Source organism: Salvelinus namaycush, chromosome 5 (genome assembly GCF_016432855.1).
Source record: "Salvelinus namaycush isolate Seneca chromosome 5, SaNama_1.0, whole genome shotgun sequence".
Lineage (NCBI taxonomy): Eukaryota > Metazoa > Chordata > Actinopteri > Salmoniformes > Salmonidae > Salvelinus > Salvelinus namaycush.
In genome coordinates this window covers 22,033,440-22,045,580 of record NC_052311.1, presented here as the reverse complement: position 1 = coordinate 22,045,580, position 12,141 = coordinate 22,033,440, and the positions used below count along the sequence as shown (strand labels likewise).

General features: G+C 41.1%; 1 protein-coding gene across 1 annotated transcript in view; it reads left to right on the top strand.

Moving 5' to 3' along the window:
* Positions 1-12,141, top strand: part of LOC120046966 (gamma-aminobutyric acid receptor subunit alpha-2-like) — a 52,010-nt gene that overhangs the window by 12,484 nt on the left and 27,385 nt on the right. Inside the window, exons 4-6 of the mRNA XM_038992518.1 lie at positions 3,638-3,858; positions 6,527-6,609; positions 9,659-9,802. Of these exons, the coding sequence (XP_038848446.1) occupies positions 3,638-3,858; positions 6,527-6,609; positions 9,659-9,802 (448 nt within the window). The remainder of the gene's footprint in view (positions 1-3,637; positions 3,859-6,526; positions 6,610-9,658; positions 9,803-12,141) is intronic.

The window sequence follows — 12,141 nt, the reverse complement described above, 5'->3', positions numbered from 1 at the left end:
AACCATTCTTACAACAGGATAATATGGTACTACACAGAACTTTGGTGGAACTGAGCCCTTAGTTTAAATACTACACAACAACACAGAATAAACAAATCATGATTTTGTCATTCCAGGTGTTTTGTTTACTGCTTCATTGCAAAACCTTGGCACCATTTTCCTTTTTGTCACTTATTTGGACCACTTAGTCTTGGTCGTATTCATTAGGGCACACCATATCAAAACGTTTTGCAACTGAAAATAAAAAGGAGCGTTTCTTATTAAACATGTTCCGTTTGCCCATTCCTGTTTCGGTCTGTTTTCTTCAGTTTGGTGCCAAATGAATGGGACCGGTGTTTGTGTTCGTTCCAAGCAGCTTAGCTTGGCTCTAGTGAAGCATCAAAGCCCCAGTAACCCTGACTCCTTAAGATTTGGTCTATATTCCCATTGTGTCTCTACCTTAGCTAACATGTTCTACTCTTTTTCATCCTGACTGCTATTTCACTGTCCGGCCTCCGTTTGGTACAGCAACATATATATATATCTCAGATTCTCCTATCATTCCCTTCTTTTAATGTTTTCTTAGTTTCTTTTCAAGGGCAGAATTGTCCGTAAATGTTTCTTTCCTGGAGCTCATCCCCATGCATTTTTGTTCCCTCATGACAAACACATTGACACATTTTAGGGTGAAAATACACTTTGGGGATGAAATTTCACTTCCTTGTGTTATAAAATACATTTTACCAAGACAAATATGATTATTCATGCTCTGAATCGTTCAGTTGGGTCTTTCTCTAACATGTCATTAACATTACATCTAGAAAGTCGGATTTTGTAACCTATTACACCCGATAATAAGCACTGAGCTCTGTTGAGTTGGCAGGTTTCCCGTAACAACTTTTGAGGATTTAATATTTTGTGGTTGTCATCTTCAAAGTTGTTTCTGCGGATTGCTTAAAGCAACATTTGCATGACACACAATTATTTAAATGTAAAAGGCTTTGAAAATAAAAAAACTTGGTAAAGGCAGAGAGATGCTTGTTTTTGTGAGAAATCTTTGAAAAAATAACAGGAATTTCAAGTTCATATGAAAAGCATATACAAAAATGTCATGTATCAAAATCGATATCCATCTTACCTCTATATTGTTTTATGTCCTGTGGATTTCAGAGGAAAGATTACAAATTTAATGGGAAAGTGAGCCTGTCAGGTAGCCTTAATTCAGCGATGCAATTTTCCTGAGTTTTTACCACTTTTTCTCTCTGGCCTCCATTGATTTAGTCACCCTAAATCTGGCCACCCTAAAGCTCCCATAACTTTTAAACATATTATGATATAGACATGGGGTTTGGACCATTGGTTTTCTTAGATGAGTATCTACACAAGTAACATATTATTTTACCAATTGGTCAAAATATGTGTTTTTGATTGGACTCTCCCTCTTCCTTCGACAGTTTTGTCTTATGAATTATTGAAAATCTACTCTTTATTCAACTCACTACTTCATTTATCTCGGGCTTGTTTTTGAAAAAACACACACCCTTTAAAACGACAATATTCAGCACAAGCCATTCTGTAAAGGAACATTATGGTTCCGCTGCTAATGATTAAACATTTATGATGTTTGAAATGCAATGCAGAATTCAAAAGCTCATTAATGGAATAGCAAAATATACATTACGGAAAACTATTAAGTATTCACTAGGTGAGTGTCCCATATCATGGCAAGGAGCATTATTGTAAGATGTGTACGATGATCTTGATGCAAAACCATGACTTAAAATCCTAGGGAGACTAACTGTATTCTTATTTATTAAAATTTGTGCTTTGCATTTATACAATAAGGATTTGTGCATGGTTGTTGGTAGCTGGGATATATGAACGATAACTCAACATAGTAGGGAATTCCCAAAGATTGTCCAGTGGACAACACGAGCTGCATATAAAATATATAAAGCGCATAATACATTATCTGTTGTTGCCATCAAATTGCTAGTGGCTAAAGTTAGAATGATGAATTGACTGTTTGCATTGCCCATATGGTATTATAAGATGTAATATGCTGGACCTCACACCTAAGGCCTATACTGTATTTTATTCCAGCTCATATGATTTTGAACACCAAAACGCATACCTCTTCTAATACCGTTTGCCCTGGAGCCTTTAACAAGCCCGGTATCCTTTTGAAGGCATGATTTGGAGAAGGACGGATTAGATTCATGGGATATGATGATCTAAGACAGGATAGTGTGGCATGTAAACATCTTATCCTGTTTACTGTTGCAGTCTGAACAGGCTGTTTTGCATTTCATGGGTGTTATGTGATGATGTTTTCATTTGATTATCAAATGAATCACTTCAAAAAGTAGGCTACCTGCGCAGTTCGATCCACCACAATAATTTAGCCTACTATAATTCTCATACTATTATTTACTACTGGCAACTTTCACCCCTAATTTAGACAAGTTTCTGCTTACAATTTCGGACATTTGGTTGACATTTGTTTGTCAACTATAGTTTGATACATGCAGCTTCTCTTCTGTCATAACTTGTTGCCCCAGAAGACTAATAGACTGAATGCATTAGTAATCTAGGTAACACTGGTAAAGTTGTCTGTTTTGTTTAGGGGCCGTGAGGGAAAACGCAACAGTGGAAAGATTGGTCCTGTGCAAAATGTCCAAAATGTCATCAGTTTTAAGGAAATGAAAAGCTGAAAAAACGATGAAACACATTTCTGAAAAGACTTCAAGTCATCTTGGGTGCATATTTTATGTGGTTGAAAAACTGCCTTTTTGCATAACAGTGTCATAACACATTACACAAACATTCACATTTTCTAAAGAGATGCTGAAAGAAAGAAATAATGTTTTCGAGACAAAATTAACATTTGTTGTATAATTTCACTGCAAGAAATGCATAATTCTGCAGGAGTTAATATTATATTACGCTACATGTGAGAGATTATAGGCCTACAGCAGGTGTCCATATTACTGTTCAATTTAACCCATACACTTAAATGAGGAATATTCTGTTTATTCATGGATACAGGGATACTCATGAGTGGGATATCAAAGGTGCATGTAAACAGCTTATCCCAGATAAGACCTTAAGCGGGATATGAGCTACTATCTGGAACGATGTGCACATGTAAACATGGTCAGTGGGGTCGGAGAGGCGTGGTAGGTAGACAGTACACTAAGACCAGGGACCTCACCTTGTAGAGGCTGCTCCACTCTGAAATAAATCACCAGAAAAAAAAACATCCAGTGTGGATAAATGGCAGGCCCAAGTGCATGGAGGAGGCGCAGTGAGTCAGTAATGGATGTTATATGGGATGCACAGCCTGGAGTGGAAGGGAGAGAGAGGGTGCCATCCACCTTGGTTTACCACAGGATATCTTCAAAGCCTCTCGCTAGGCGCTGCTTGTGTTTGTTGTTTATCTGCTTCATAGAATTTTTAATATAGTAGAGATAGTACGGTGTCATTAGAAATGCTACTTTATTTAAAAATTAAGGAGCAGGTATTCCATATTCACAGTGCAGAAATATTACGTTTGCTATGTTTATGTGGAGATTAATTTATGGTGGCATTGTCTGTACCTGTGATATTCATTTGTGACATTGTTGATTTGTAGCCACAATGTTATTTCTTCCCACAGGAATACACAATAGACGTGTTCTTCCGGCAAAGCTGGAAAGATGAGAGGTTAAAATTTGACGGGCCCATGAACATACTGCGGCTGAACAACTTGATGGCCAGTAAAATATGGACGCCAGACACGTTCTTCCACAACGGGAAGAAGTCAGTGGCTCACAACATGACCATGCCCAATAAACTACTGAGGATTCAAGACGATGGCACCCTGCTTTACACCATGAGGCAAATACACGGGGTCACTGGGTTGCCAGGGAAAATACAGTTTAATGAAATGTTATTAACGTAGCAGGTTTAGCTTGTGTTCTTTCAAGTAAAAGCCTTGTCTTGTGGGAGTCGGAACGGCTCATAGGAGCCCATCTCCTGTTTCTGTAGCGTGAGGCAGCTTGATGTTCAAGTATACCCCCTGGACAGGATGCTAGTCTATCTCAGGGCCTTACAATTAATGTGGAACAGGAAAATACAGGAATACCAGTCTCCCCAATGTCACCTCAACCCAAACACATCTCATTACATCTCAGTTTTATAGCTAATTGATTTTTTTTTTTACCTTTTATTTAACTAGGCAAGTCAGTTAAGAACAAATTCTTATTTCCAATGACGGCCTAGTGGGTTAACTGCCTTGTTCAGGGGCAGAACGACAGATTTTTATCTTGTCAGCTCAGGGATTTGATCTTGCAGCCTTTCGTTTACTACTCCAATGCTCTAACCACTAGGCTACCTGCCGCCCCACATTACACATTTTGCCATGAGGCTGAGAGAAAATGTTGCTGTTTTAAAGCTAATTTCCTGAAATTCTACACATATTGCCATGGTGCAGGGAGAAAAATGTGCAGTTTTATATCTCATCTATAGGTACACATTTTGTGATGAGGCTGAGAGAGGGTTGAATCTGCGCTAGTGGCTTTATTGCAAGAATTTACTCACTCGGTGCCAAAAGGGCCATTATTTTGACAAGCAAGTGCTTTCAGAATACCGAAGAAAAATATTGCCCAATCAGAGGCCATTTGAATTTAATCACTTAAATAAAGGTAAACATAATAATACATTTGGCAGGAATGGAAATAGACACGGAGCATCTTCACATAGTGCAATATATTTCAGAAATTGCCCACTATAATCTGGGGATGCTCAGTGTGTGCCCTATAAGCATTTTTATCCCTTTACTTTCCATCAACCCTGGTCCTGCTTAATTATTGATTTAACCTTAGTTACATTTAGGTTGAAAGAGGCACTCATGTTTGTTTGGTACAAATGCATTGCTTGTTCATTCTAACACTACCAAACACACTAAACATATACAGTTGAAGTCGGAAGTTTACATACACTTAGGTTGGAGTCATTAAAACTTGTTTTTCAACCACTACTCAAATTCCTTGTTAACAAACTATAGTTTTGGCAAGTCGGTTAGGACATCTACTTTGTGCATGACACAAGTCATTTTTCCAACAATTGGTTTATTAGATTATTTCACTTATAATTCACTGTATCACAATTCCAGTGGGTCAGAAGTTTACATAGACTAAGTTGACTGTGCCTTTAAACAGCTTGGAAAATTACAGAAAATTATGTCATGGCTTTAGAAGCTTCTGATAGGCTAATTGACATAATTTAGAGGTGTACCTGTGGATGTATTTCAAGGCCTATCTTCAAACTTAGCTTGACATCATGGGAAAATCAAAAGAAATCAGCCAAGACCTCAGACCCCCGTTGATCTGTACAAACAATAGTACACAAGTATAAACACCATGGGACCACGCAGCCGTCATACCGCTCAGGATGGAGACGCGTTCTGTCTCCTAGAGATGAACGTACTTTGGTGTGAAAAGTGCAAATCAATCCCAGAACAACAGCAAAGGACCTTGTGAAGATGCTGGAGGAAACAGGTACACAAGTATCTATATCCACAGTAAAACAAGTCCTATATTGACATAACCTGAAATGCCGCTCAGCAAGGAAGAAGCCACTGCTCCAAAACCACCATAAAAAAGTCTGTTTGCAACTGCACATGGGGACAAAGATCGTACTTTTTGGAGAAATGTCCTCTGGTCTGATGAAACAAAAATATAACTGTTTGGCCATCGTTATGTTTGGAGGAAAAAGAGGGAGGCTTGCAAGCTGAAAAGAACACCATCCCAACCGTGAAGCACGGGGGTGGCAGCATCATGTTGTGGGGGTGCTTTTCTGCAGGAGGGACTGGTACACTTCACAAAATAGATGGCATCATGAGGCAGGAAAATGATGTGGATATATTGAAGCAACATCTCAAGACAACAGTCAGGAAGTTAAAGCTTGGTCGCAAATGGGTCTTCCAAATGGACAATGACCCCAAGCATACTTCCAAAGTTGTGGCAAAATGGCTTAAGGACAACAAAGTCAAGGTATTGGACTGGCCATTACAAAGCCCTGACCTGAATCCTATAGAAAATTTGTGGTCAGAATTGGAAAAGGGTGTGTGAGCAAGGAGGCCTACAAACCTGACTCAGTTACACCAGTTCTGCCAGGAGGAATGGGTCAAAATTCACCCAATTTATTGTGGGAAGCTTGTGGAAGACTACCTGAAACGCTTGACCCACGTTAAACAATTTAAAGGCAATGCTACCAAATACTAATTGAGTGTGTGTAAACTTCTGACCCACTGGGAATGTGATGAAAGAAATAAAAGCTGAAATAAATAATTCTCTCTACTATTATTCTGACATTTTACATTCTTAAAATTAAGTGGCAATCCTCTGACCTAAGACAGGGAATTTTTACTTGGATTAAATGTCAGGAATTGTGAAAAACTGAGTTTAAATATATTTGGATAAGGTGTATGTAAACTTCCGACTTCAACTGTATGTGTGTTTTGGGATGCTACAGTGACGCATTGGGCTTTATGTGTTGTATCTAGGTTGACGGTTCACGCAGAGTGTCCGATGCATCTGGAGGACTTCCCCATGGACTTCCACTCATGTCCCCTGAAGTTTGGCAGCTGTGAGTAATGCATGCCAAATACATAGACGCACGGGGTCACTGGGTTGCCAGGGCATTACTCTCATGAAAAGAACATGCGATTTGAAACGCGTGCAGGAATCAAAATGTGTCTAGTTTAAGTCGTACAATAGGCCATGTGTCGTATGTGTGTAGGTCCCATTGGTTTAGTTGGGGGGCCACCAGTTTTGAATGAATCACCACTGTGACCTTTGTGTTCAGTGTCGTTCAGCGCGGCTCCTTGCTCTGCTCCATGTCAACAACACTGTCACATTGTCTTTTCCAAGAGGCAGAATTTGATCTTCTTGCTTCATTTGATTTGAGGAAGGAAGGCCTGGAGAGGAGAAAGATCAACTGGAGTGAGCTTTGGCAAATGGAGGCAAGCAACATCAGCTTCATCATAAGAGCTGTTTATGATGTGCTTCCATCACCAAAAAACTTCCATCAATGGTATGGCGAGGACCCGACCTGCCCCCTTTGCCCAGCTCCAGCGACTCTCAGGCATATAATGACAGGTTACAAGACCAGCCTCTCACAAGGCCGCTACACCTGGAGGCACAATCGGGTCCTCAAGAGCCTGGCTGCAGCACTTGAGACCAAGAGGAGTGCAACCAATTCATTACCTCCAAAAACAAGCAATCCCGTCAAAACAACAACATTCATCCGGGAGGGACAGAAAAGGCCCGAGCATCCTCCTACGAAGCCAGAAACTGGACACCTAGCCATGGCCGGGGACTGGAAGATGCTTGTCGATATTGGCCAGCAACTAATTTTTCCACCTGAGATTGCTTCTACCAACCTTAGGCCAGACATGGTACTCTGGTCCCCTTCACGAAAGGCTGTGTACATCATAGAGCTCACAGTCCTGTGGGAAAACTGTTGAAGAGGCCTACGAGCATAAGAAACTGCGTTACACAGAGTTGGCAGCAGACGCAACTCAGCGTGGCTGGAATGATAAAGTCTGGCCAGTTGAAGTGGGATGCAGAGGATTCGTGGCTTCTTCCACCATCAGGTTGCTGAAAGAACTTGGAATCCATGGACAGGCTCTGCGGCAGACCGTCAGAACAGTGTCTCAAGCAGCTGAAAGAGGCAGCCAGTGGATCTGGATCAAACAGAAGGACCCTTGCTGGGCTATAACTTCATGACCCCCCACCCCCACCTGAGAACCCAATTCAGATCCCTCCAACTTGAGGAGGGCATATGAGGTATGCGGTCAGCTGTAGGGCTGGCTCAGGGAAGAGGACGCCCCTGCCTTGCATAGTCCCGTGGGAAATCTTAATTGGTCATGGGACACAAGCTAAGGCTTGATCACCCTTTAGCTGGCCACCTTTGATGAAGGTGTTTAGTGATTAAAGGCCGAAACACCCACTGATTCGAAGGCACACTACTGAGGATGTGTCCCAAAATTGACATCTTAACCCAGTCTAAGAAATAAACCTCCCATGCCACTCTGTCAACATCACGGCAAATCTCATGTGAGTGCATACCATCTATTGGCACAATGGACAGTTTTAACATCTCGTCCCGTGTTTTATGATTCTGAGTCTAAACCCGCATAGTCCCACTCTCGAGTCCCACACCATAACTAAACAAACCAAACAGGGGATACAAGACTTAACAAGACACAGGATAAGAATAGACTCTGTTTCTGCTGCTACAAACACTGAGCTTTAAATGTCAACTCTGCCAGTTACAGCAATAACCATTCCATAACCACTAAGGGTGTAGAATTAACCCCCCCCCCCCCCCCCCCACACACACACACACACACACTTTTCACTTGAAACACACGCTGTCAGCAGCAGCACATATTTAGAAAGGTTTTGGTCGAGAGAAATGGCCCCAATGTGATCTGCCAGCTCTGAGCTTCTGGGAAAAAGATAAAAAGGTAGTGTTGATGGGTTTGGCTGCTGAGTTGAGCTCTCTGTTTTCATCCTAGTGTCGATGCAGCGCTCTCCTCTCCTTAGGCTGCTACTACCCATGGATGTTAGTTAGAGTGGCACATTGTGGGACAACAAGATATTTTGATTCAATTTCTGTTGGCACTTATATATTGCTCCATACCACAAAACCCAATTATAAAGACGTTCTTGAAGGAGCTCTAGAAGTTATGCTAATAGAAAAAGTGGAATCTGAAAATATTATTGTCATACACAATGTGGATATGTTCGTTCAGTTGCATGATGCATTATTGTTCAGATGATAAACAAAACAAACTAATGCTTCATCCCCTAAAATCAAATAAAACGCTACCTGAGTCAGTATGTCATTGCATGTTGTGAAGTACACTGCAAGCCTTCCCCTGGCTATAAAACCTTCAGCCTATTAAAAGAAACTCAACCATTGCCAATGCCAATTAATGATACAAGCCTTACTTTAAATGTTTGGAGGAGTTAATACTGTATGTTAAGTGTTTTCATGGCGCAGCAAGACAGGCAGCGGGAGAAAATCATTCTCTAATGGTGTTGATGACTCACTGTGTCAATGTTTACTCTTTGAAATGTCTTAGCCTCTTCATATTTGTCTCTCTGCATAAAACCCCCATGGTTTGGAAGATATGTCTCTCTGTATAAAACACCCATGGTACGAAGATGTGATGGCTTTGTTATATATATATATATATATACTAATATGGTGTGATATGGATCTTATATAATTTATACGGTGTTGATTTCTCAAGGCAGTAGTCATTTTCTTTCATTTGCCTAACAAAATGTAATGATCTAGCTTACAATGGGCAACATAGTCATGGAGTTGATTTTTTGGGGGGGAAATTATACAACCCTTAAACAGTTACATGACATTAGACACTATTCTCTTGAATCATCAGAAATTAGAATGAATCACTGCCCAAGAGAGAATGAATCACTGCCCAAGAGAGAATGAATCACTGCCCAAGAGAGAATGAATCACTGCCCAAGAGAGAATGAATCACTGCCCAAGAGAAAATGAATCACTGCCCAAGAGAGAATGAATCACTGCCCTATTTTCATATGCCCATTTTTCACATACCACACTGATGGTGTTAACCTCACTCCCTTTGTGATCTTAGATGCCTATACAATGTCAGAGGTGACTTATGTCTGGACCAGTAAGGCTGCCGACTCTGTGGTGGTGGAAGGAGAGAGCTCCCGTTTGAACCAGTACGACCTGCTTGGCCAAACAGTGGGCCAAGAAACCATCAAGTCCAGCACAGGTAAGCTCAGGATATTACTTCACTTGGTTATTCATCCAATTAGACAACTAGATCATGAGCACAAGCTCTCCCTGCAGGCCTGGATCCCACCGCTGCCACCAAATGAAGAAAGTGAGAAGCAAAAATACATAATTTATCCAAGATCACTTTGTAGATGGCCAAAGTTTAGTGGAGCAGATGTGGATGTTTTTACTACAGATCATTTTAAGATTCCTGATGCCCACTTCAGTGAGAGGCACTACTTGCTACTACTGGCTGCATCGGTTTGTTCAGTGGTTCTCAACCCGTTTTGGCGACTGAATCCACAAATCACATTTCACTCTTATCTTTCACTCTGCTTGTGCAACCAAGGACTAAGTCTGTGTTCTTATGAAATCTTCCCAAGGTCCCACTGTGGATAGGCCAAGTCTCCTCGAGAGTACTAACAACTCAGGTTCCAAAGCACTGTTAGTTTACTCAGCCAGTGGATAACAGAGGCTGAAAGAATGTTTAGTCCATGTCCTCTCAGCGGGAGATACTGCATGTCTGAGTTTATTCATAGGAACTGCGACTAGAATTTCTCCAAAATACATTTTAGTCTGACTAGGGAACCAACAGCACAAAACAACCGATGATTCTGCTTTGACTGTTGGAAAACAAGACTTTCCACTTTGGACCCATTGGACTACAAAAGCTTCGGAGACACAGGCGCGCCGCCTCCTACGGGAGGCAAGAACTCCTGTTCTCCTCAGTCGGTTGGAGAGGAGAGTGGAGGGGAGGGAGCGAGTGAGCACTTTGTGCCTAATTGCAACATTAATGGGAAACAAAAGCACAGCTGTAGGAGCTGCCATTCACTCAGACACACAGGGGAGCTCCGTTCTGAAAGGAGAGCCGCCTCCTTATTCCTGAGCTGTGCTGCTGCTGGTGGTCTTATTTTGGAGCCGTCGTAAGACACAAAAGGAGCCTTGTCTCACAAAAGTGCACCAGAGCGTTAAATTAGGAACTGTGGTGTTCTGGGCCTCGGAAACACAGGAAGGAAGAAGCCTGCGTATAGGAACAGATGGGGAAAGCATTCAACAAAGGAGATGGAGGGGAGTCATTAGCGAAAAGAAAGGAAACCGACAGTGACACATACACTCCATCGAGATGACAGACAGGCTTGTTTTAGCTGGAGTATGGCTAACCGGTTGTTTTTCATCATTCAACATTCTGAAATTTTTAAATGCAATTACTCATCTAATTTAACATATTTATAGTACTGAGGGAAAAGCAGAAGGTTCGTGGAATTACAGTATATTCCTTTTTTTTTTTTTACTACATGACATGATTGAGCTTCACCATCGGAACGAAAGCAAACTGTACTTGCTCCTGTGAAGATACAGAACAGTAGTTCATTATAGGTCAGAAAAGCCACAGGACACAGCTACGTTGCATGGATCAACCAGGCGGATCAATACGGTGGCTAATGTCGTGGTCTTCAATGATTAGTATCTGCCCCCTCTGCATGTCTCCACATGCGTCTCTGGGGAGCACTCATCAGACAAGTCACTACATGTTTGAAACGCTCTTGATGATCTCTTCTCCTCCTCCTTTCCCCACTTCCTTCCTTCCCCTTCTTCTTCTCCTTCACTTAGACAAACACAGACTCCCACTCTCCATTATTACCCAGAAGTCTACATTTCAACGGTTTAGAGAATACTACTGTTGGCTGTTTTAACATCCAATTGCAATCCCGACTCTGTTTTAATTTAGGAAAAGCCCTCCAATCTCAACTAAATGCTCCAGTCATAATCCCAGCTAGCACATAACATTCTGAGAACCATATGTTTCTTAGGACAACATGCTCTCACCAAGCTCTATGGTTATTCTGTATACAATCTTTCCACAATTTCCACAGTGTGCGGCTCTCTTGATCTTTTTAAAGTAATGTTTCTTAAATGTGCTGAGAATGTTCCAAAGCAACTATCCTGCATCATTCCCAGAAAGTTGTGGAAAGATTATATGCAGAATAACCATAGAGCTTGGTGAGAGCGTGTTGTCCTCTCCTTTAGTTTTTCAAGTGTTCTACTCCGCTAGCCAGCACCTCACCTAAATATGTGTTCCTTTCTTTCAACTTCAGTTTCATTACTTTAAACAGAATGTTTCCTAAAACTTCAAACATGATTACATTTAATTTCAATTTTGGGAATGTTCTCAAATTGTTCAGAGAATGTTAAGAAACAATGTTCTGTGGTTATTTCAGTACATCAGTTTCTTCATGGTTCTATTTAAGAACTTTAGCAACGTTCGTCTACGGGAATTTTAGTACTTCAGCATAATGTTTCCTAAAGGTTTCCTTGTGGTTCTATTTAAAGTCATGT